This window comes from Sapajus apella, unplaced genomic scaffold, assembly GCF_009761245.1.
Source record: "Sapajus apella isolate SASKATOON/1434 unplaced genomic scaffold, GSC_monkey_1.0 scaffold49, whole genome shotgun sequence".
NCBI lineage: Eukaryota > Metazoa > Chordata > Mammalia > Primates > Cebidae > Sapajus > Sapajus apella.
In genome coordinates, this window is record NW_022436989.1 from 15,433,269 (window position 1) to 15,459,913 (window position 26,645).

General features: G+C 41.0%; 1 protein-coding gene across 12 annotated transcripts in view; it reads right to left on the reverse strand.

Annotated features, from left to right (window-relative positions):
- DISC1 (DISC1 scaffold protein) overlaps positions 1 to 26,645 on the reverse strand; it is a 373,398-nt gene that overhangs the window by 287,254 nt on the left and 59,499 nt on the right. For 9 of the 12 annotated variants that reach the window (XR_004257992.1, XR_004257994.1, XR_004257993.1 and 6 more), the window contains exon 3: positions 21,097 to 21,166. Coding sequence is in view for 9 of the 12 variants with exons in the window: in XM_032242435.1 (XP_032098326.1) it covers positions 21,097 to 21,166 (70 nt within the window). In the remaining 3 variants the exon portion in view is untranslated. The other 3 variants (XM_032242439.1, XM_032242441.1, XM_032242440.1) reach the window with 3 other exon arrangements.

Below are 26,645 nucleotides of genomic sequence, written 5' to 3' on the forward strand. Positions count from 1 at the left end.
TGTCTAAAGAAGTCATGGTCTACGATGTGTGTATATCTATTTGTCTTGCTTTATTTAAATTTGGGAAGTCGCATTAACAGGAGTTTGGTTCAGGATGTTGAGGCTTTCATGGTGGATCCAAAGCAATTGGTTCCAGCTGCCACAAAGAAAATGAATACCTCTGAGTGGAATGGACACAGAATAACATCCTTGACTGAGACCAACAGTGTTTAAAGCACTGCGATGTTTATGCTGGAGACACGTGGGCCCGTGTGGATAAGTAGAAAGGTCTGTTTCATAGAGCAGTCCAGGCAAAGCTGCCCTCATTCTGCGGAACTCCGTTTATACCAAATACCATGGTCATCCAGGTTAAACACTTCTAGCATACTGTGTTTTTTACTCAAAAGTCAAGCTTCTATCAAACAGGAAAAAGAAGCCTGGATTCGGGAGGAATATCTTCCCTTCTCTCGACAATAGTTTCTAAATATCTGAGAAATCATTTTTTAAATTAAGGCAGTGCTTTTCAAGTATTTCTGTTTACTTCTTGATTTTTTTTTTCATTGTTTGTTTTGCTTTTTCTTTTTAGCAACACAGATCTTTTTGAGATGAAATCTCACCGGACTAATAACAGATAGAAACCGAAGTACTCTGGATGGAGCCTCCCTTTCAGCCTCCCTAAGGCACCTCTGAGGCTCCTCAGAACAGCACAGCCTTCTGGTGCTCTGAAGAGAATACATGGATCCAAAAATGTTGAAGAGCTGTAAATATCGCCAACCCCAAGTTGCCAAGTTTTTGTTGCTTCCCCAAGTCCATATGATATAAGTGAACATTATCATTGTACAAGGTCTTTAAGAAAAATAAAAGATTTACATCTTTTGATCCAGTTTTGAAATTTCTGATTTCATAAATATGCATCAAATATTAATCTCAGCCAGATTTACTTACGAGAGCATGAAGCCAAATCCTCAACTGTGGTAATAAGGATTTTATTAGAATTCTAACTTTCCAGAGTATATTTTTAAATGTTGTCTTCTAATTTTTTTCTCTCCTAAAAACTTCTTTTCCCATCTGTGGTGTGGAAAAGAATCAAAAGCAGATAACATTATCCATAATACTCCAACCAGGGACAGCCTTAGTTAATATGCTGACATAGGTCCTTTCAATCAGCACAGTTTTTATATGTAGTATTTCCTCTGTTTCTCACATCAGCCCTGCAAGGCAGGTAAAGCTAATGTTGTTGTCCTCATTTGGCAGATGAGGACATCATTTCTCACATCAGGAGAGACCTGGCTCTGGAAAAAAAGCTGGGGAAAGTGCCAGAATGGCATGCCCATTTTCCACTGTCGGTTTTCATGATCCGCACCCACAGTTGCTGTTCACCCTAAATGAAAATGTATCCATTCCACTGACTTCCTGCAGACGTAAAGTAAATTACCTGTGGCTATCAATGCAGTCAGTGTCAGAACTGGGTATGCAACCTGAGGTGACTGGTAGCTGTTTCCTCCAGCAAACCTGGAAACTAAAGCACAACACATTTCCTACCTGCTGCTCAGAACCACTTCTGCCCTGTGTCTATCTGGGAGAAGGAACAAACTTGTGAACTTCACATCTTAGCCCTCATGCAGAAAAGCCGCAAGGGAAAAAAATCACCCAATGGTAGAAAACTAAAAGAAAGTCAAGTTTAGGGAACGGCAAAAATGAAGCATTAAACAAGCTGAGAAGAGGCCGAGCGTGGTGGCTCATACCTGTAATCCCAGCACTTTGAGAGGCCAAGGTGGGAGGACTGCTTTGGACCAGGCGTTCGTGACCACCCTACACAACACAGTGCGACCCTGTCTTTGCAAAAAGCTTTTTAAATTAGCCAAGTGTGGTGGCATGTGCCTGTAATCCCAGCTACTTGAGAGGCTGAGACAGGAGGAACGCTTGAGCTCAGTAATTTGAGGCAGCCGTGAGCTGTGATCATGCCACTGCACTCCAGCCTGAACAACAAAGCAAGACCCTATCTTAAAAAAAAAAAAAAAAAAAGATTAAAAAGAGAAAAGAAGAAAACATCCTGTGGTAAAGGCAAAGAGAAGAGGAAGAGAGCTAACAAAGAAAAGTCAAAAGACTCTAGTGTGATACGTGCAAGTAACCAAGTCCTTGGCAATGAAAATTCATTATGAGCAAATCTCACTTCACAATAAGCTCCCAGAGGAACTAATTATGCTAAATGTTCTGGCCGTGACTTAGGGAGCAGTCATCTCTAAGGCACCCTTGGGTATGTGGAAGTTGCCACGTTCTGTAGCAAACAGGGGCTGCTTCAGTGTCTAGCTCCTGTCAGGTTAGAGTACTACCAAGCCTGTCAATTGCAACTTATTTTGTGTTATGAGACAAGTTGGCACACTGTATAAAGGTCAAGTGGAAAACTGTCCCTTCTGCTACATCGCTTTCATCCGCTACTAAAGGTCATTCTGCCCAATACATGGCTGTGATGGAAAATAACTCTGTTTGTCTACTGTGACATATGAAAAGTCCCTCTGCTGTGAGCTTTCTAATTTCCCTCTACTCTCAAAAGGCATCAAATTAGGTGTGCTAAGGTTACCTGAGAAAATAATCAGTTCACAAATAAATGTGAACGAAAAAACACAAAGAGATTAAAAAACCTACCTCTAGCAGATCTAAAATATGTAAACATTTTACTGGCAAGTATAATTTAACAAACATTCACTCTGAATGATACGTAACCCAAATATTTAGCATGTCCCATCTCATTAATGCTCTAAACAACCCTATTATTCAATTTTATAGATAGGAAAAATAGAGCTTAGAAAGAGTAATTTGTCCAAGATTATACAGCTAGCAAATGGCCGAATTAAACTTTGCAGTCAGGTTTTTAATGAGGTTGACCTGAAAAGTGCTAATACTTTATAATTCTACTGTTAGTAGAATTGTCAGCTATTTATAACACAACAGTGGTAATAAGATGAATTCACTTGTTTATCCAACAACCACTCTTGAGAGGCTACTTTCACCAGGCACTACGCTAAGTGCTGGGGATAAAAAGTTAAAATGAGAAAGCGTCTCTTTATTTCCCCAGGAAGTTTACAGTTTGGCCAAGGGGACAGCCGATAGCTATACTAAAACTCAGCATGTATGAGGATAGAGAAATATACACGCACTCAAAAGAAAGGGGCACTGAAACCAGATCTTTTTTGTTTTTTGGAGACAGAGTCTTGCTCTTTTCACCCAGGCTGGGCTTAAGCAATCCTCCAGCCTCAGCCTCCCACATAGCTGGGACTAGCATGTCTGGCTAATTTTTTGTAGACGTGGGGTTCTGCTATTTGCCCAGGCTGGTGTAGAACTGATGGCCTCAAGTCCTCCCACCTCAGCCTTCTAAAAAGCTAGGAATATAGCATGAGCTACTATGGCCAACAAGAAACCGAGTCTGGATAACTTAGTAGGAGAAGGAGGTAGTAAGTGCAGGCAGTTACTAAACAGTGGATGAGGCAGTACACCTTCAGAAACTACTGAGGGACTCACGAGAAAGTTGCTTGAAGTGGGGAAGGAATGGCAAAAACTGAAGTTAGAATGCTAAGCAAGGACCAGGGCAAGAAGCTGGCTATGGCAGGCCATATTCAACACTTGTCTTGATAGTGATGTTAGTCACGCGGACAGATGAAGTAGAAAAGCAATCGTAAATGAGTTTTAGAAAGAAGCCTGGTTCCAACATGAAGGATGATTGCAGAGGGACTGAAGGATGACTGAAGAATGATTTGGAGGGGGTGAAAACAGAAATCAAGGACCCATTAAGAGACAAGTGCATGTGTCCAGACAAAACTTACGAGATCAAAGGACAGAAGGAAGAGATCCTTAGGAGATAAAATCGAAAAGGTGTAGTGGCTCATGTCCTGGGAGAGCTGAAAGTCCACAATAACCCCAGGCTTTTTTTGCTTGACTTGCCATTCGTTTTAATAGAGCATATAGCAAGAGGAGCTGGGCTGAGATGTAACAAAGATCAGGAACTTCTAGAGGGATGGTGGGATCTTAGGTTGGACGTTCTATACAATAGTATTGGAAAATAAAATTATGCCACGAATCCAAGTCTTTTTTCTTATTAATGAAGAGATTTGGCTGTCACAAAACAAATGGACAATGAAAACAATTCTCACACTCTGACAAGCAGGCAAATGAAGTAAGGAGGTCATAGAACTGTCTAACGTGTTCATAAAACACATAGAATTTTTGAATGGTGTTCCCTCTATGGGATTTGGAGACTTTGGGCAATAAGAAGATTGCTGGGGTGATCTCTCTTCTTCACTGCTGCTTATTTTACAACTCCATCAGTCCCTACTCTAAATACATGGCCCTTGCCACCTTGACCCTCTTGATCTACCTTTCCTCATCAACAAGCAAGACTGAAATGGCCAATGCAGGACCCCACGCTTATGGCTCAGTGAGACAGAGTCAGTAGAGGGAGCCGGGCCTCGGCTTTTCTGACCAGTTCAAACTGTAGCAAGGCTCCAGACTTATATCATACACAATCAGCCTAGATACCCCCAGCTGCCACTACCAGCACCAAAGCAAAAAGAATACTTCCTCCTATAACTTTCTGGTAATTCCTCCTATAACTACCAGCACTAAAGCAGAAAAGAATAATTCCTCCTATAACCCAATCATGAGATGCCCTTTGGTCCTGCCAAGGGCCTGCCTTCCTCCAAATGAAGACCCTGATAAACCTTCAAATGTTTATATACCATAAAGGTTTGTATTTCCAAGACTTGCAAGAAACTTATTGACATTTCCCTAAAAAACTTTTTTTTTAATGGGCCACAATTCATCTCCCAAAGACAGGGCCTCTAGAGCTGCTGATGCATTCACACCATGCTTTGAAGCCCTCGTTGACTTGGGAATAGGAGCTGGGCCAAGCAATAGGATGAGAGAACAGCCAAAGACAGGCTGCAGAGCTTGCTAAATCTGGAAGGAACCGCCACTCAAGATTTTCTTCTGGCGTGCCTCTCTGCCATCGAGAATGTGTTGGTAGTGGATTTGATGTTGATTTTTTATTAGGTAGGATGCAAGATTTAATTAAGTGCCCGGACAGTTTATACAAACAAATTAGCTGTCCAGTCCATCACCCAGAGCAAGGAATTCCGAGAAGCACAGGCATCATCCCATTGCCATTATGCAGAGGAAATGGACTCCATGTTTATAAATGACCATTTTAAATAGAAAGATTAAATAGTTACCTGAGAATTACACCTTTGCCTTCTCTGCCCATGAGGGTGAAGGTCACAAAACAGCAAAGGCCCACAGAAAAATAATCAGAAGACAGCTTTCAATTTCTCTTTCTTCAGCCTAGTCTTTAGTATTCCATATATGTCCCATTTTCCTCTTTCCCCTTTCCTTTTTTTTTTTTCCTTCGACTCTCAAAAGCAGGATTGCCAGTTCTTTCAAAGCCCAAGCAGGGTTTCAATTTCATTTTCTCAATGTCATCCAATGTCATGCAACAAAGCATCAGGCAGAAAATGAGAGATTCAAGGTCATGAAATTTAGACTGCAGAGAAAAAAAAAACTAGTTTGCCATAGGAAGATGTGAAGAGTAGTGAAGCTTTAAATGCTTCATTATAATTTGCATGTTTTAATATATATTGCTTTACTTCATTTCCAATTTTTTTTTTTTGCAGATTGAAAGAAATCAGGCTATGTGCAAATAAGCTTCTTATTGCCAAATAGAAAAGAAGCCAAATCATTCCATCTTATTTTCTGCATGCTATTGGCACTAACTGCTGGCAGAGAGATTTTTCAGAAGCATTCACACTTTACACAGTGTTTTCTAACATGTAGCACCCAGGGGTAGGGGGTAAATGGTGGGTAGAAAAAGAAAAGGGAACAAATAATTCTTCAATACCTTCAGGCACTGTGCAGGCATCTCACACACATCATTATCACGTTTAACCTTCCACCCACACAGCAGGATAGGTATTATTATGCCTAGTTTATCCAGGAAGAAACAAGCGCTCAAGGACAGAAGACAAAACAAAAGTGGGCTGTGTGACCACACTGACATTCTAGTCTCCTCACCCAGTCCCCCTCCACTCCCAGCTGAGCTGTCCTCATCCAGAGGTACAGAGACAGTTACTAAACATTTCACGGCTGTTTGGAAATTATACCTCAACTAACACAATATATTAAAATTTAAAACTAAATATGTAAATAAATGCATTAAAATTTTCACAGCTCATGAAGGTGTTTTTAGTACTGACTATCCCAGGCTGATTAAGAGGCCGAGGCGGGTGGATCACGAGGTCAAGAGATCGAGACCATCCTGGTCAACATGGTGGAACCCCGTCTCTACTAAAAATACAAAAAATTAGCTGGGCATGGTGGCACGTGCCTGTAATCCCAGCTACTCAGGAGGCTAAGGCAGGAGAATTGCCTGAACCCAGGAGGCGGAGGTTGCGGTGAGCCGAGATCGCGCCATTGCACTCCAGCCTGGGTAACAAGAGTGAAACTCCGCCTCAAAAAAAAAAAAAAAAAGAGTTGATTATTTCTAACTGGCACTTCGTGTAGACATAGAAGAGTTAATTCTGCCAACTGAATTCATCTATCAGTCAATTCAGTGAGAAAGTGTAGTCCAATCAGTCCCAAAGTATTTTTATGTGATAACCTATTGATGAGTTGAACATTTTTCTGAGCCCAGCACATAAAGCTCCCCGAAACACAGCCACAGTCAGAGACAATCGAAGGTTACTTTGCTTCCCGGCGAAAATCAGACAAAAGTTTCTGGAAAATCTGTGGCAAGAGGCAACTTCAAGACCAGGTTTTAGGAGGGAAATGACTGTATTGACCAAATGAATGAACTCTGTAAGGAGTGTTTTCATTTTAATCTTCTTTATGTATTTTTAACATCCCTTGTTTTTAAATTCATATGCTGCTCTCAGTCATTCCTAATTGTTTCATGTGTGCATGTTTCACTAGGCAATAAGCATACTTGCTACTATTTTTATCTGCACTGCACCAGTTCCCCCATCTTCTCCTAACAGATGTACCCACCTCATCACAGAGACAGACAGGTAACCAGGCTTGGCTAATTACAGTACCTCAGCCCTTTGGTTATAGTCGTTGGTCCAAGGAGTCAGCACCTAATCCAATCCTTTCCTAAAGGTTTTCATGCTGGATCCAAGAGGGGAAGTCTGTTTTTCTTCTCTAGTCATGGTGTTGTTAATGCAAAAGTTGTCAACTGCCACATGGAATAAAGTGGTGTGATCATTTTTAAACATGACCACAGTTCTTTGACATTCTTCCATCAAAAAAAAAAATGGCTTGATTCTTCTCTTTTTGAAGATGGGACAACTTTGATGACTTGTTTCAAATGAATCCATGTGGTGGAAGTAACTACATAACTTCTTAAGATGGATTCATAAAAGATGATGAAGCATCCTCCAGCATACTGTGAGAGTGTGTGTGTGTGTGTGTGTGTGTGTGTGTGTGTGTGTGTGTGTCTCCTTCTCCGTCTCTTTCTGTCTCTCTGTCTCCCTATATCTCTCTCTCTTTCTCTCTCAATCCCTATATCCTTCTTTCTCTCTTCTCTTTCTGTTTCTCTCCCTATCTCCTTTTCTTCCTCTCCTCTCTCTTTCTCCTCACTCTGTTTCTCACTCTTCTTTCTGTCTCTCTCCCCCATCTCTCTCTCTCTGTCTGTCTCTTTCTCTCTGTCTCTGTTTCATACATACCTGCGAGTAGAATTGGTGAATCATATGGAAATTCTATGTTTAGCTTTTTGAAGAAACGCCAAACTATTGTTCATAATCATTGCACCATTTGGAGTTAAACTTTGTGTAAGGTGTGAGACAGTAGTCCAACTTTATTCTTCAAATGTGAAAATCCAAGTTGCCCCAGCACCATCTGTTGAAAGGATTATTTTTTCCCCATTGAATGGATATGGTACCCCTTGTCAAAAATCAATTGACTACAGATGTGTGGGTATATATCTGGACTATTTTACATTTTTCAGTGTAAACTCTCTATTTACATGTTTCAATGTAAAATCTATTTTACATGTTTTAATGTAAAACTCTTTCACTTCTTTGGTTACATTTATTTCCAAGTATTTTATTATTTTAAATGCTATTATAAATAAAATTATTTCTTATTTTCCTTTTTGGATTGTTCACTGCAGGTACATAAAAACATGACTGACTTTCACACCTAAAACTTTATAGAATTTGTTTATGAGCTCTAGCAGCTTTCTCGTGGATTCTTTAAGATTTTCTACATATAGGATAATGTCAATTGCAAATAGAGATAATTTTACTTGTTCCTTTCCATTGTGATGTCTTTTATCTATTTTGCTCTGGCTATAACTTGCAGTACAGTGATGAATAACAGCAGTGAAAACAGGCATCTCATCTTGCTCCTAATCTCGGGGGGAGGTTTGATGTTAGCTATCAATTTTCATAAATGTTTTTATCATGTTGAGGAAGTCCCCTACTATTCTTAGTTTTAACAGATGTTTTATCATGAAAAGGTATTAGATTTTGTCAAATATCTTTTTCTGCATCAACTGAGATGAGCATGTGTGTGTGTGTATGTGTGTGTCTGTGTGTTTCCTTCATTCTATTAATGTCATGTAATTTTCTTACGTTGGAGCACCCTTGAATTCCTAGGATAAATTCTACATGGTCATAAATTCCACTTGGTTGTGGTGTATAATCCTTTTCATGTGTTGTTGGATTCAGTTGCTGCTATTTTGTTTAGGTTTTTTGCAATTGTATTCATCAGGAATACTAGTCTGTAATTTTCTTTCTAGTGTCTGTATATGCTTTGATATCAGGAAAATGTTGGCTCAGAATGAGTTATGAAGCGTTCCCTCTTCTACATTTCAGAAGAATTTCAGAAAAATTAGTTTAAATTATTCATAAATTTTGCTAGAATTAACCAGTGAAGCCATCTGATTGTGGACTTCTCTTTATTGAAGATTTTTTATTATTCACACTGTCCCTTTGTTTCAAGATTTTTTATTTCTTCTTGAGTCAGTTTAGATTATTATTCACACCATATCTTTATTTCAAGATTTTTTATTTTTTCTTGTTAGTTTAGATAATTTGTGTCTTCCTGGGATTTTATTCATTTTATCTAGCCTAACCAAGGAATCCAAAGACCTCTACAAGGAAAACTATAAAACACTGCTGAAAGAAATTACAGATGACACAAACAAATGGAAACATATCCTGTGCTTATGGATGGGTAGAATCAATATTGTGAAATGACCATACTGCCCAAAGCAATCTACAAATTCAACACAATTCCCATCAAAATACCACTATCGTTCTTCACAGAATTCAGAAAAGCAATTCTAAAATTCATATGGAACCAAAGAAGAGCCCAGACAGTCAAAGAAAGACTAAGCAAAAAGAACAAATTTGGAGGCATCACACTACCTGATTTCAAAATATACTCTAATGCCATAGTCACCAAAACAGCATGGTACTGGCATAAAAATAGGCACATAGACCAATGGAACAGAATAAAGAAACTACAAATAAACCCAAATATTTATAGCCAGCTGATCTTCAACAAAGCAAACTAAAACACAAAGTGGGGATACATGTGCAGAACATACAGATTTGTTAGATAGGTATACATGTGCCATGGTGGTATGCTGCACCTATCAACACATTGTCTAAGTTTTAGGCCCCACATGCAATAGTACTTGTCCCAATACTCTTCCTTCCCTTGCCCCCTGTTTCCACACTTTAAACATGTCATTAAATTGCCTTCTGGCCTCTATGATTACTGATGAGAAAATTGCTGTAATTTATTGAGGAGCCCTTGTATTGTTTCTTTCTTGCTGCTTTCAAGATTCTTTATGTCTTTGGCTTTTGACAGTTTAATTATAATGTGTTTCCATATGAATATCTTTGAGTTTATAGTCCACTGAGCTCTTGAATTTGTAGATGCATATCTTTCAGCAAATTCAGAAAGTGTTCAGCCATTATTTCTTCAGATATTCCTTCTGGCCCTTTCTCTCTTCTCCTTTTCAAACTCATATATACGTAAACAAAACTCGCGCGTGTGTGTGTGCGCACACGCACGCGTGTGTGTGTCTGTTTCATAATGTCCAAGAGGTTCCTTCAGTTCTCTTTACTTCTCTTCATTCTTTTTGCTTTCTGCTCTTTAAACTCAATAATTTCCATTGTAGTATCTTTCATTCCACTGATTCTTTCTTCTGCCTGTTCATATCGTCTGTCAAATCCTCCTAGTAAATTCATTTCAGTTTTCAGTTTCAGAATTTCGGTTTGATCCCTTTTTATAATTTCTATCACTTTATATACTCATTTGGTTTATACATTCTCTCTCTGATTTCCTTTAATTTTTTGTCCACGTTTTCTTTTAGTTCTTTGTACATCATTAAGACAATCATTTTAAAGTATTTGTCTAATAAATCCGATATTTGGGCTTTCTCAGGGATAGTTTCTATCCACTTATTTTGCCTCTTTGAATGGACCCTGTGTTCCTGTTTCTTTGAATGCCTTGTGATATTTTGTTGAACATTGGGTACTTAAATATTATAATGTAAACTCTGGATATCAGCTTCTCACCCTTCCCCAGGGTTTGCTGTTTTTTATTTTTGATGGCTATAATAGCCCATTTGTAGGTAATTTCCCAAACTTCCTTTCCCAGTCTTTGCAGATTGGCTGTGTGCTGGGGAACTCCTTACCCAACCTTGCACCTAACTCAAGGATCAGCCTGAAGTGAAAGCTTAGGATCTTCTCTCCTCTTTTCTGAGCATGCATCTTGCTCCAAGTTTATGCATGGCTCTCTAAATTTTCCTACATACATGGTGCTTTTGAATGTCTTAATTTACCACAGAATCTCTCCTAGCTTTTGCACCTGGACTTTAGGTGGTCTTTTATACACCTCAACCAGTAATCTTTTGTCCCGGGTTTTTGCAGTTTGTTAGCTCACTTTGAGCATTTGCAAGCAATGCCTGCCATTTTTCCAGCCTATGTTCTAAGTTAGGCTAAACAGAGATATACGCCTTATGTCAGTTTTTAAGGTAGCCCCAGACAATTTAGAACAGACATCCACAATAAGTAAGGTCTTTTCTATTACCTTTGTGATCAGGGACCAGCATCCAACACTGGGAATGAAGGATGTCAAGAGAACTGTCTTGCTAGAGAGAAGGCTGGGACAAGAGCAAATAAAAACACAGCCTTTAAGCAGCCTTTATCTTCTTTTTCTTTTTTCAGTGTTTGCTTTGTTGCTGTAAACTTTTGCCTATTTTCCAGAGTTCTGACCTTGTTGGTTCCAATGGTTTCTATTTGTTTTTGATGTTTCTGTGGGGAAACAAACTTGGAGCTGCGAACTCTACTATTTTGCTAACATAACTCTTTGACCCTCTTTTAAGTACTAAGTTTTGTGGTGGTTATGCTGTATATAAGTTGGCTGTGGCTGCTGTAACTAATTACCACAAACTTACAGGCTTAAAACCACATAAATTTATTCTCTCACTGTTTCAGAAGCCAGAAGTCTGAAATCAGTTTTACTGAGCTAAAATCAAGGTATTAACAGGGCTGTACTCTCTCCCAAGGTCCTTGGGAAAAATCCTGTCCTTGTCTCTTTCAGCTTCCAGTGGCTGCCAGTATTCCTTAGCTCAGAGCTACCACTCCAGTCTCTGCCTCTGTGGTCACATAGCCACCTCCTCTTCAGTTGGGCCAATCTCCCTCTGCCTCTCTCAGACATAATCTGATGTCACATAGGATCTGCCTCAGATAATCTCGGATGATGTCCTCATCAAGATCTTTAATTCGATCACATCTGCAGAGTCCCTTTTCCAAATATGGTACATTTATAGGTTCCAATGAATAGGATGTGGCTATCTTTGGGGAGGGGTGGGTATCATTCAGCCTACCACATGCAGCAACGGATAACTGAAACAAGGGGTTTGAAAGAATAAGCCACAATACAGAGAAAAAAAGTGAAGGACCTGTTCGTTCTGATCACCCCTGCCACCCCTAGTCACATCAAATAATAAGTCCTCTTTTCTGCTGATATTAGGTTGTGTATCTGCCTCTTGAAATATGTCCTCATATAAAAATATACATCAATTCTAAATAAATAAATAAATAATTTCTAATGGTAACTGAAGTTTCACATATTTGTACTATTTATATTTTATTCTAACTAAGCTGTATATTCCTTGAGGGTAGGTTATTTTTTTATGCATAGTTTGTTTACCATGACATGGTAAATCCGGCAAATATTCACACAAACAACTATGTAAGAGCCACGCTCTGCAATAAAACAAAATGCAAAAAACAGCTAAGTTCACTTGTGGGAAGAACCAACTTACTTGTGTCAAAAAGTCTTCTTTTTTAAAAAAAAGTTTCAATCAAATGTCTACATATGGCCACAGATAGTCAAACCAAATTATTCAAATTTTGTGGAAATACCTGAATGTATTTAGTTAGTATTTAGCTCTGTCCTGAGCCCTTTAGGCCTCCTGTTTTGGGCTAAATTGTGTCCCCCTGCAACATTCATATGTTGGAGTACTAACCCCCAGGACCTCAGAATGTAACAGTATTTGGAGACAGGACCTTTAAAGAGGTGGTAATTCAGTTTCAATGAGGTCATGAAGATACATCCTAATCCAACATGACTGATGTCCTTATAAAAACAGATCAAGACACCAATGCATACAAAGGGAAGACTGTGTGAAGACACAAGGAGAAAATAGCTGTCTGCAAGCCAAAGAGAAAGGCCTCAGAAGAGACCAACCCTACTGACAACTTGACATAGACTTCCAACCTCCAGAACAGTGAGACAACACGTTTCTATTGTTTAAGCCACCCAATCTGTAGTACTTTGCCATGGCAGTCCAAGCGAACTAAGACATCCTTCCTGAAATCAACCACTTGCACCAAATACAGAGATAGTTTGGACCTAAAATTGTTGTAATGGGAAGTTTCATGTCTATTTGGGAGTTTACACCTGATCATTAGCATATCCCTTTCATTTCTATTGAGTTTTCTGCTTGTTTGTGTTTGTTTATTTTCGAGACAGAGTCTTGCTCCGTACCCAGTCAGGTGTACAGTGCAGTGGCACAATCATAGCTCACTGCAGTTCAGCTGCCCAGGCTAAAGCAGTGTTCCCACCCCCACCTCCCAAGTAGCTGGGAGCACAAATGCATGACACTGTGCTTTGCTAATCGTTTTTGTCATTTTTTGTAGAGATGGGATCTCACAATATGCTGAAGCCAGTCTCAAACTCCTGGGCTCAAGCAGTTCTCCTGCCTTAGCCTTCCAAAGTGCTAAGATCACAGGTGTGAGCCACTGTGCTCGGCTCATTTATGTTTTTAACTCTGTGTATAGAGGAGAAGCCCTGTGAAAAAAAATCTTTGAAGAGTAAAGTGAAATTGTTGACATTTTTAAAGTCCTAAAGTGCCCTTACAGAAAGGGTGCTTACTGTATACCAGAGAGCTGCCTCTGATCGAAGTCACTGCCTCATCCTGTCTGACCACCTTCTAAGGAGCAGCTCAGGTTTGGGGGCCAAGACAAAACATTCCCTCAGCTTAGCTTGCCTCCCTGGGATCCCAGGAAGCCTCTTAGCCACTCTAAGCAGGCAGCAGGAACACAGATAACCTATGAGAGTAGCTTCAAAATCAGTCTTCTATGTGCAAGAGAGACTTCCTGAACCACATTCTGCTTCATCAATGAGACTCTACAACATGAAAGTCTCTTGCAGATTCTCACAGGCAGATACATAAAACGTAAGATGTGTCTCCTGTTGGCACAACTGCCTGCTACAGCTCAGCTAGCAGGGAAATATGCACAGGTTTCAACCAAGAACCATTTAGGGAAGGGAGGCAGAGAAAAGAAAAAAAAAAGCGTGGCTTGGCGTTTTGTATTCGGCAGCACATCTAACCTTGAAGCTGTCAGATTTTATCATGAATAATGCACCATGACAACATTTCACGTGTTCCTTATAGGACAGATTATGTCCTCATGGGCAGAGAAGGCAAAGCAGTGTGGTCCCATTCCCAGAGAGGAACATACCATGACATGGCCATCAAGAAGGAATGTTCACGCCACTGTGCTTCTACCTCCAGAACTGCAGGGGTTCCAAGAAATCCTACCAAGACCTAAGAAAGAGCCGTGTGTACCCAGATGCCACGCCAAGGAGAAAAGCCATCACCACGAAATCACATTTTATGCTGTGAATGAGAGTGAAGTCCATCACATGCCAATAAGCTTTTGCATCGGTGCACAAAGCTAAAATCTCAAGTAGGTGTCGCTTGACTCACTGCATGCACCCTTAGCACCCATGAAAAACGCCAACACTTAGACCTGCAAACACAAATGGGCAATGCTCAAAGTCACCATTGGATATGATCTCTGCCTTTAACTTACAAAACTGTAAATCCTCCTGTAAACAGGAGGAGAAGCTAAGACAATGCAACAAAATTAAATAAATGACATTTTGTTCACATTCTCATCCTATAGTATTTCCATCTTAATGTATAGCCCATCTCCCAATTTTTAAGTTTTTACTTAAAATAAAAGAAAGCAGATATATAAGCTTATACTCTTATAAGAACAATGCTGAAGATTAAAATTGAAATAACACAAGCGCTAATTTCTTAATCAGCACTATTTTTTAGATTAAAATAGACTAATTTTTTTAGATAAAATTGTGGAACGTTTTCCTGATGCCTCCCAGTATAGAGTGCTCATATGCTCTCTACCTCACTGTCAGGTAAATAAGAGTTTCCAGAAGTCAGAAACTTCCTAGCTAAGTTTTGTCCTCAACTGTCTACAAAGCTCAGTCTTCCACAGTGGGACACAAAATGCTCTAGACCCAGCGGAGGTGGGAAGCAAATTGGTAGAGTGGCCAGAACACACAGCTGGTCCTCCCTCTCAGCAGCTTCCATGACCTCGATGGAAAAACAATGATAGTGACAATTCCTCCCACAGTGGTCATGTGATGTAATCAGGCAACGGATGGGAAAGTGCCCAGCATGGAACAAACCTGCAAAGGGGGTCGTATGCATTCACCCAAAGAGTGGAGATCTCAAGAAATTTTATTTTTCACAAATGCAGATGTCCAAACATCTCTTCATGTATTGAAGAAATCCCAACATTGTTATGTACACGCACAATGCTTACACACAAAGTCAACGTTGTAATAATGTACTTTCAGGGGGTGGGGTGGTTGGGGAGGGGTGACGTTGGGAGAAATGCCTGATGTAGGTGAAGCAGGGATAGAGACAGCAAACCACCATGGCGTGTATGCACCTATGCAACAATCCTGCAAGATCTGCACATGTACCCTGGAACTTAAAGCGCAATTGAAAAAAAAAAGAAAAGAAAAAAATCCAAGTTCCTTCACACACACAAAAAAAAACGCACTTTTAAGGAGTCAAATTCTGAAGTCCATGGGGTCAGAAAATAGTCTGTCTCAGTTCTGAGAGAGACCAATTTGCCTTCTGCATTTGTTTTCCCTGGGCCCTTGAAGATAGGATGGTGCCTGCCCACATTAAACAGATCTTCCCTACCAGTCCACGCAGGCTCACGCTAATCTCCACAGAAATACCCTCAGAAAAACACCCAAAATATTGCTTTACCGGGTTTCAAGGTATTTCCTAACCCAATCAAGTTGACACTTAAAATTAAGCCCACAAGTCCACCCCTTGTCAGCTTGGCAAGTACATGCATGTTCTTAAACTATACCTAATTTCCAAATAAAGACAATAACAAGGTAATACATTCACCTACCATGATGTAACTAACGTGATGCAACAAAAAACTCACTAAAATCCTTTCCCTAGAATTTGATTTTTTGAATTTCAGCATGTGGGATTTTAATCTTTCAGGATTGTGATTTTTCAGGATTTCAGATGTTATGGATTTTAGACTTCAGGGGTTTAGGCTTTAGGGATTTTGATTTTTAGGGATTTAATTTGGGGAGATTTCAACATTCAGGACGATAGCATTCAGAATTGTGTCTTTTGGGAGTATGATTGGCACCAGAGCTGCTATCCAATAAAACAAACGTATCATAAAAAGAGGAAACATAAAATGCCATTTCTTTTACTTGGTTGCACCATCTCTTCTTTTCTTGTTTCCAGGAGAATTTATCATTCTGTAAATTAAGGGCAGAGATCATAACCAATGGTGACTCTGAGCAGCTCCCATTTGTGTTTGCAGGTCTAAGTGCTGGCATTTTTCATAGGTGCTAAGGATGTAGTGAGTCTCATGACATGTACTTGAGATTTGGGCTGTTGATTTGGGTTTTAATCAATAGATTTTGTTAGTATGCCAGGACAAGGTGATATTGCAAGCAGATCTCACAGGAAAGGGAGGGAGAGCTCTATAGAGCAGAGGCAAGAACACTCCAAAGTCCTGGTGTGCAGGGAGGGAGGGAAGTACCTGTTCAGGGGAGCTCCAGGTGGAAATTGCACCTGTGGTCATGTTTGCTTTTTTTCTGTGCAGACATTATAAAGTGACAGTTTTGGTGGATCTGTCTCTCTGAGAAGATTTCAATTGCAGTCCACTTTTTAAGTCACAAAGCAAAACGACACAGGCTGCCAAGAGAGGCATTTATGTTCCATGGGCCCCCAAATAGCATCCACCTCCCATTGACTCTGGCAGTCCTGAGGATATAAAAACGGGCAATTCAATCTTGTTTTCTTCTTTCTAGGCTGGAATGAAACACAGGGAAAAGTAATCTGTGGGGTTTTGCTGTGTTCAGTCACATTGACGGTTCTGTAGCAGGGATTCTGGTTCTAGCTGCCAGGCTCCTGGAGTTTGCTCAGACATCAAACCCTCAGGGAGGTGTAAGCCAGGTTCCTTGTCAAGGAAAGGGGTATCAGATTGGGTAATTTGCACACCATCACTGAAGAGGAACTGTGGATACAGAAATCTTGCTCAAGGCGTAATTCAGAAAAAGGGACATTATGGTAATTTAGACAAAAGCTGGTCTCAACCTAGAGTGTTTTTATGCTTGGCCTCTGCTGCGACCATTTTTCTTTCAATGCCTGTCATTGTATATAAATGTTTATTGTACTAGAACTGTGTCATAACGGAGAGGGGTGGAGACAACAGATTGAGAAAGTGCTACGATGCTGGCTACTTTTCCTCCAAGAAGGAAATTCTAAACCAGCAGAGTGAGGCCAGCTGCACTATATATCACATTGATATAAGTCACTGAAATGCTGAGTTCCCAAAATTGTGTTCCTTCCTCTTCACAATCTCTCATTGCTCGCATTGGAAGTGGAGGTGGGCATGGTCACTGCTGGACGTGAGACGTGAGCAGCCAGGGGGATATTATGGGGCACAAACGGGTGCAGGGACAACTGGAACAGTAACCACATGGAAACTCATTGCCCACGCCCTCCTTTTCTCTGCCCCGCCCACATCAGAGCTGGAATCATTATCCCCAGCACTGACTACAATTCCTCTCCCTGCAGGACCCTGAGGTCTCAAACTTGCGCCTCAGCTGACCGTAAGCATGGGATAGGCATTAATGTAATGAATCTGATGAAACCTCTCAGAGGAGGATGCTGTGCAAATACTGTTAATAAAAAGCTTTATTCTTTTTCTCCCAAGCCCTTCCACCTTATGCAAGAATATAAAGAAATATTAACTTTACTTTCCTAGTGAGGGAGAGACATAGAGCCCTGAGAAGGTTTTCCCGCAAGGCACTAATGGGTAAATCTGCCAGCACTTTGATGAGATGAAACATGGAACTCTATATTCTGTGCCAACTGCTTCTTTCTTTAGAACACAATGTCATTTTTATGAGTGAAACTGGAAAGAAAGAGAGAAAAAACAACAACAACAACAAAAACCAAGGGAGAGAAGGCTGCCCTCTCGTTTCCCCTGGCAAACCTCTCAGATTCCAGCAGACCCCTTCCCCTGAGACAGAGCAGGGCTGCACAGCTGCTCCTAACAGTGAAAAAGGAGCAAATCAAGCAAAAACTATATAAAAAAAAAAAAAACCTCGACAATTCTTAAAATGTTTAATAGTTACCCTCAACTAACTATATGAGAGGAAATTATACTCAAATCTTATTTGAACAAATCTCATAACAACAAATTGTCTACCTTTATGTCTTCCAAACTTTTCTAATGACTTAGTGATCAATTTATAATAACTTATCAATCACTGACAAGTCCAAGCACTGAGCCCTTTTGTGATCCATTTCAAACAAGAGTCAGTTGCAAGCCTCTTTTCAAGTCCGACTTCGGGATGGTGGCTTGTGGTAACAGTGCCTTTTCCCTCTTCTCTTTGCTGGAATGCCCTGCCAGCTGCATCAGATCCTACCCTTCAGGACCTACCTAAACCACCTCCTCCTCCACTGCGCCAATTCTTCACCCACCCCAAGCTCTGGCAGAAGGCATTTCTCCCTCTTTAGGACTGCCTTGTCTTTATTTGAAGGGAGATATTATGTATAGGTTTATTATTCTTACTGTGTATGACTCAGTTCCCCCTCCTGGACTGCATACTCCTTGAGGTGCAGAACTGGAGGACAGCATTTGATATGCCTTTATACATGGCATGTTTGCAGATCTAAGTGTTGGCATTTTTCGTAGGTGCTAAGGATGTCGTGAGCCTCATGACATGTTCTTGAGATTTGGGCATTGTTTGGATTTCTTATATGCCATTATTACTCAAAGTGTGACTCATAGGCTAGCAGCATGTGCATCGGGAGATAATTAGAAATGGAGTCTCCCACCCCACCCCAGTCCTACTTAATCAGAATCTGCATTTTAATCTTTTACCTACCCAGGTTATTCATAGATACATTAAAGTCTGAGAAGTGCTGTTATATACTTAATAGATATTTTTCACATATGCCAATTTCTATGCAAAGATCTTCCCGTTCACCCACTCCCACCCTCTATCCTGGGCACTGCAGATGAGCTACCTACGGGTGGCAAGAGCACTTTCTCCTTGTTCACTCCAGCTAGCCATCCATAGCCTCCATGCATTCAGGCAGCAAGTCATTTATTAATTAATTCCTTCACACAACATTTACTGAGGGTCTGCCTCCTATATGCCAGGCATTGTGCCTATTCCACAAGAACATTTACCTCTCAACACACTGAATCAGGTTTATGGGATTAGGAACAAGACAAGGGAAGTGGCATGTAAATCGTGTGTCCTGTGCCTACCAGGATGCTTGTCTGTTGCACAGATTTCTGGTGGATCAGAAAGAACTCAGTCCATAGACTCAACCCTGCTTCCAGGACTCAGCTGGCTGCTGCCCCCCAGGCCTGGCTCTCACTGGTATAAGCTCTGCACCCATGTTTTCTCAAGCCTCAGGACACACCCCAATCACTGGGAGGGCTTGGGAAACACAGAATGCTGAGCCCACCCTGAAACTCCTGATGCAGTAAGTAGTGATGTGCCAACAAGAACAGAAACGGGCAGAAACACTAAAGAAAGACGCCTATATTCTTTAGGCTTTCCTGATGAGGGGTATCCTGTCAAACCCCATTCCCATAGGTGTTGCAGAATGTTTGCAGAAAAGACTGTAAAGAAGTGAGGTCTCCATTTAATGAAGCCCATTGAGAGAAGTCTAGAAAGTTCACCAGGACCTGAGCAGGGGCGGGGGACAAACTAGGGCCTGATTGTCCTGGTTTTTCACTTGCGCTGTAAGCTTTATGTGTTACAATGTCATTAAAGGTAGAGAGACCATGACTCAACCCATGGCAAGAAAAATAAATCTGTGCAATAGTGGGGAGCTTCAAAGCTAGATGTAATTATCTCCCACAGACGAAAACCAGCAGGTGAGCCCTGGCCCAGGAATAGCTCATTTCCTCCCTGCCTACAGCTGTGCCCGAGTCGAAGTTGCTGAGGCTGGGGTTGAGGGGTGCCTTCCCCTGCCTCCGGCTTGCCTCCTCTCTCAGGCACCTCATCTTCCACCCAGTGTTATTACGAAATCAAGCGGCCTGTAAAAGGAGGACTGGGAGAATGTAAAGAGTCCCTCCTCTGTCTCCAATCCTTTCTCCCTTCCTCCCATGCCCCCATCACTTCCTAAACCCAACTGCAATGAATCGGTAATGAGAATATGCAACAGTATTTCCTAGAATAGGATTTTCTACCTCCTTTTGGAAATACTCATCTTATTCCCATAGTGCCCTGATTCCAACAGTCTATGACATATTCAATGACAATATCATATGGACTAAGAAGGCTGAATACCCATACCTTAAGGCTAACCAGCTTCCAGAAGAATCCTTAAATTCCATTTCCAGATCAATCCTGGATGTACCGAACTTGATCAACACCAGGAGTTTCTATCAAGTTAGTAGGGGCCTAGAGAAATCTAGATGTCATTTGAAGCCCTTTCTCTTTCCCATACCCGGCAGAAATGGGTGTGAGATCTTGCACTGAGCATCTGAAGTTTTCAGGATTGTTCCCAGGACAACCACACCTGAAAGCTTTCCTTTGACTCAGTCTACCTTGTGGCCATTCGACCCCCATGTCAGCTCTCATCCACTTCCAGCCCAACTTCTATATTGGTGCCTCATTTTAATTGTTGTTTTTTTCTGGCCTTATGTTGTAACTTCTCCTTTTTATCTTGGATATTTTAGGCCAAGTATGTGGAAATTTGATGCATGTGACCCCCTTTGGCACAGTCTGATATTTCTCAAATCCCATTTTCTATCTCCAATTCTGGAAATTATGAAGTCAGAAAGCCCCATGAGGACTTATGTTTACTGGCAACACAAGGGCAGATACCATGTCTGTCTTACTTTCCTATTGCCTCCCATATTACCTGGCACTTAATAGGTGTTCAACAAATATTTTTCCATGAACAAGTGAATTACAGATATATCACACCATGGGCAGACAGGTGACAAGCTAATATAATTTTCATTGTGCAACTACTCTAAGTGCTTCTGGACAATTGATAAGGTTATATTTATAACCCAAAGGATTAATGTTCATAAAGTACTTTGAAATCCACAAAACAATAATGCTGTAAAAGAGTCAACTATTCCCTGGTGGCGATGATCAGAGAATCAAAGTGTACAATTCATTTGGTATTTAAAGGGTAGATATGAGTAAGGAGGGAAAGAGAAATGGGACATTATGAGAAAAAAAATCAATAAACAAATTAAAACTCACCTTTATCATAATCATCATCCTCAACTGCATCTTCTTGAAGTTTCTGAAGCTTTAATCTTAAGGATATTACCTATGTTGGTTTAAAGGGGAAAAAATAAAAAATTACAATAGAATTCAAGCAAAAACTTGTGAAAACTAAGAACATTTAAAAAGTGTTTCAAAACTGAACTTCTCTTTTTAAAAAACAAAATGCACATTTTTTTCAATGCCAGATACATTCGCTTCTCCAAAAAAAAAGTTGATATAAAGAAAAGGCGTAATTTGAGCATAACACCCACATAAATAGTTAAAATGTTATTTTAAACAAAAACATCACACTGTGCCCTTATCTGCATGAAGAAATGCATAATGAGAAGGAAGACAAATTTCCTGACCAAATGGTCTCTGTTCTAAAAATCACATTAAAATTATAAAGGTAAACACATCGAAATTGGAAGAAAAACCAAGAGAAAAAGCGCATGAACTTAAGCGCAGCAGGCTGTCCTGAAAGCTTGACTAAGAATGACAGCAAACCCCTCACAAAACCCTTCTGAGAAGCCCTAAGGCTCAAATATTTTCCATTACAGAAAAGGGCACAGTCTTATGTCAACCCACATGGAGACTCAGTGATCCAGTTACCTGTCTGAATGTTACCAATGTGTTGACTTAGCATCACTGACATGGTTTGGCTGTGTCCCCACTCAAATCTCATCTTGAATTGTAGCTCCCATAATTCCCACATGTTGTGGGAGGGACCTGGTAGGAGGTAATTGAATTATGGGGGTGAGTCTTTCCCATGCTGTTCTCATGATAGTGAATACGTCTCATGAGATCTGATGGTTTTATGAAAGGGAGTTCCCTTGCACAAGCTCCCTCTTGCCTGCCACGATGTAAGACATGCCTTTCTCCTCTTTTGCCTTCCACCATGACTGTGAGGCCTCCTCACCAGCCATGTGGAACTGTGAGTTCATTAAACCTCTTTTTCTATACAAATTAACCAGACTTGGGTATGTCTTTATTAGTAGCATAAGAACTGAGTAATATAATTATTGTTCTTCTCAACGGGAGACCCAGAGATTACTGACAATGAATTCTTGGCCTACCAATGAATGAATTTGGGCTAAAAAAACACCTTCTGCCCATTCTTTGCCTGGCTCACACCTACATTTCCTTCGACCCTTAGCACAGGTGTTGTCTCCTTCAGTCCGTATTAAATGTCCCTCCTCTATACCACCACTGTGACCTGTTCTTGGTTCTATTCATAGACCCATTCAACAAATATTTGCCAAGTGCCTCTTAGATATTAGGCCATTTTTGTATTGTGTTGGTGTACCAAGGCTACATCATAAAATGCTTAGCCCTCTAGACTTACATTCTAGACAAAAACATAATACAGTTGACCCTTGAACAACACAGGGATTATGGGCACTGACTCCCTTCCCTACACAGTTGAAAATCTGTGTAAAACTTTTGACTTCCCCAAAACTTAACTATTAAGAGCCTACTGTTGACTAGAGACCTTACCATAAACAGTTGATTAACACACATTTTGTTTGTTATAGGTATTATATTCTGTATTCTTACAATAAAAGTAAACTGGAAAAAAGAAAATGTTATTTAAAAATCATTGAGAAAAAAATAAAATCAGCATCGACTAGACGATGAAAAAAATCATAAGAAACATAAAATAAATTTCCTATTCATAGTGAAAATGGATCATCATCAAAGTCCTCATCCTCATCATCTTCATCTTGAGTAGGCTGAGGAGGAGGAGGAAGGGGGTTGGTCTTGGTGTCTCAGGGGTAGCAGAGGTGGAAGAGAATCTGCATATAAGTGACCCTTGCAGCTCAAACCAATGTGGTTCAAGGGTCTACTGTAAGCTTTTTTGTTTGTTTGTTTGTTTGTTGTTTTTTGTTTTGTTTTTTTTTTTAGACAAAGTCTCACTCTGTCACACAGGCTGGAGTGCAGTCATGTGATCTCGGCTCACTGCAACATTTGCCTCCCTAGTTAAGCGATTCTCCTGCCTCAGCCTCCCAAGTAGCTGGGACCATAGGCACCCACCACCACACCCAGCTATTTTTTTTATTTTTAGTACAGACAGGGTTTCACCGTGTTAACCAGGATGGTCTCGATCTCCTGATCTCATGATCCACCTGCCTCAGCCTCCCAAACTGCTGGGATTACAGGCATGAACCACCATGCCCGGCCAGTCAACTGTAAGTTTTATGGCACCTTAGCAAGGGATTAATACTATGAAAAAGGAAAAGGGAGAACCAAGTTAGGGAGATTAGGGATGCTGGTAGAGGTGGGGACTGCAATTTGAAATCTGATCTCCTTGAGATGGTGACATTTACGCAAAGATTTAAAAGCAGTAAGGGACTGAACCATGAGGCTGTCTGGGAGAAAAACATTCCCACAGAGGAAGAGCCAGTACAAAAGCTCATGCAGAAGTGTTTCTGGTAAGAAAGCAAGAAGTGAAAGTGAAATGAGAAGCAAATGGAAGCAAGATGCCACTGGCTCTGGGGCGGATTGATAGAAAACTGTAGCGAATGAGGTCAGAGAGGTAACGAAGATGGTGTCAAGAAGAGACATGAAGACCATTTTAAAGTTCCGATTTTACTCTGAAGTTCATGGGGTACCACTGGAGGGCTTGGAGCAGAAGAGCACATGATCTGACTTATGTTTCAAACACTTTCACTCTGGCTGCTGTTAGTAAGGGCAGAAGAAGGGAGGCCAGGTAGGAGGCTATGGGAACATTCAGGAAGGAGATGCCGGGAGCTTGGATGATAGTGAGGATGGTGACAACAGCGAAGATGGTGAGATGTGATCTGATTCTGGATATATTCAGAAAATGGCTGGTTAAACACAGAGCCAACGGGATTTGCTAACACATCACAGGTGGGGTCTGAGGGAGACACACAAGGATGATGCCAAGGTTTGTTGGGGTTTTTTGGTTTTTGGTTTTTTTCTGAGCCACTGGAAGAATGGAGTACTGATTACACCAGGTTATACTCATTGTTTTGCTTTGTTTGGTTTGGTGGGTGCACATCATCCAACCTTGAGCATCTGGAGGGAAGAACTATTTTGCGTCCATGTATAAGATGCTAGTATTTACACTTACTTGATTCTCCACTGCTCTGGTTACATGGAAAGAGTACAAATGCCTTTCTCCTTGTTCTGCTGAACAGGGGTATGAGTGGAAGTGATGGGGTTACCTCTATGCTGAAGCATCTGATCGTTCTTGTAGGACTTCCTAACATTCTCTTCCTCATGTCAGTGACTAAGGGGGCCATATGTTCAGATGGCGCAGGCTGGGTTCTTGAGTGATTCTATGGAGCAGAGCCCCCACCAAAACCCTCTGTTGAACATGAAGCATACACACAAGAAACACAATTTTGTTGTGTTGAGCCTCTAATGTAGTGCTTGTTACTAACCTATCCTAACAATCTCCAAAGCCTAGCATAAGACATCGTACTAGTAGTCATTGAAGAACGCTTTCTGAATGAATGAAAGAATGAATGAACAATGATATTAACCTCTTTGTCCTTGAATTGCTCTATATTACAACCGGGAAGTTTACCAGTAACTTAGTCCTATATATTAGGGATAGAAGAAAGGCTGTGTGAATGGTTTGAGCGCCACATAAAGCTGTAGCATTACCATCGCCACATCCAAATGACAGTATCATTAAACATTTATTAGAACAGAAGCCGAAGAAATGCAGGAAATAGGGTCAGAAAAAAACTCATTTACAGCCAAAGCCCACCCCACCATGCCCGCCTCATCCAGTGATCTCCATAAGACCCTGAATGGACTGCCCTGGGACATGTCTGAATGCCCATCTTTGCTGGAGGCACAGCCCCAGTGGCCATGCCTTGCACGGTGCCACCACCCTGCCTGTGGAACGTCCTGTAATGCCCTGCAGCCATCGTCCTTCCTTTCTCACCAGTTTCTATGGCCTTAGGTTCAGCCTACCTTGCGGGGCCCACTCCACATCCCTCCTCTGCACGCCTAGTTACCAACTGCCTTTATTACCATCTTCTCAGTCCCACCCAACCCCTGGAAATCTCACTGGGCAGCGATTTCTAAACAGCGTAAAATATACACAGTTGATTCTCCTTATTCACAGTATCGTAGTTATGTACTATAAAATGTCTGTGAACACTGAATTAGGGAATAATGAAACATTGCTCCTAGGAGAAATATGGGATAGGTTCCCATGAGCCCCCGGTCACAACACATTCCTCAATCAGTCGACACATAACCTTGTTCTATGTGTGTTTCTGTTTAAAAACACCTTATTTAAAGTGTATTATTGATTCATGAGCATTGCACTCTGGCCAGCAGCACTCTAACACATGCCTGAATGAAGTTTATGGAGCACCCATGTCTTCTCCATTAGGCCCATCACAGCCTTCTCGTGCTTAGTAGCACTAGACGGCACTGGCACTGTGCTTAGGGGCCATTTGAAACAGCGAACTCACCAATAAAGAACACAAAAAAGTAATAAAAAAAAAAAAAAGATGGCATTAAATAGACCATGAAAAGGATACTAGTTTGCAGTACGAAAGAGAAGGTAGAATGTCGTCTGGTCTGACCTTGTTTGACCTAAGTAGAAAGCATGCACATCAGGTGACCCACATTTTTTGCCACTCTGTGCAGGTTCAAAAATGACCCCCATCACGACGGCTCACGCCTGTAATCCCAGTACCTTGGGAGGCAGAGGCAAGAGGATCGCTTGAGGCCAGGAGTTCAAGGCTAGTCTGGGCAACATGGTGAGACCCCCATCTCTACCCCCCCAAAAAAATTAGCTGGGCATGGTGGCATGTGCCTGTAGTCTCAGCCACTAGGGAGGCTGAGGCAGGAGAATCACTTGAGCCCGGGAGTTCAAGATTATAGTGAGTTATGATCACACCACTGCACCCCAGTCTGGATGACAGAGAGATACCCCATCTCTTAAAAAGTAAAATAAATATTAAAAATGACCGTAAAAGTGCTGTGAGTATTCATTTTGGAGTTAACAACAAATTTTAGCAAGTACACAAGTTCACACATACAGAATCCATGAATATTGAGGAGCAACCATCTTTCAGAAGAAACTGAAACTTCCATTCCTGAGATTCTCATTTTTACTTACGTAGAAGGGAAAGGAGGTTAAGGAATTAGAACATAATATCGAAAAGGCTCCCAAACACTAAAAATCCTACTATTTGAAAGGCTCTCTTTGGATATACTTCACTCAACCTTCTGCCCTGTCCCAAGGACATTAGCTGCAACCCCAGTGAGCAATCTGGGGCCTCTGCCTAAACACCATGGGAAAACAAGTTCCTGGGCAGCTCGCCTCATCACAGACAGCTCCCACTGTCAAGAGGTTCTTCCTCTGATTGAGGTAAACTCTGTCTTCCTGTAAGAACTACGTCCGGGACTGAGTTATTTCTGCCATCCCCACTGCTCTGTTAATGCCTCTCCCACAGGACAGATACTCAAGTATGGTCTTGCATTACTTAATGACAGGGAGGCATTCTGAAAAGCGCATTATTAAGTAACTTCACTGTTGTGTGAACATCGTA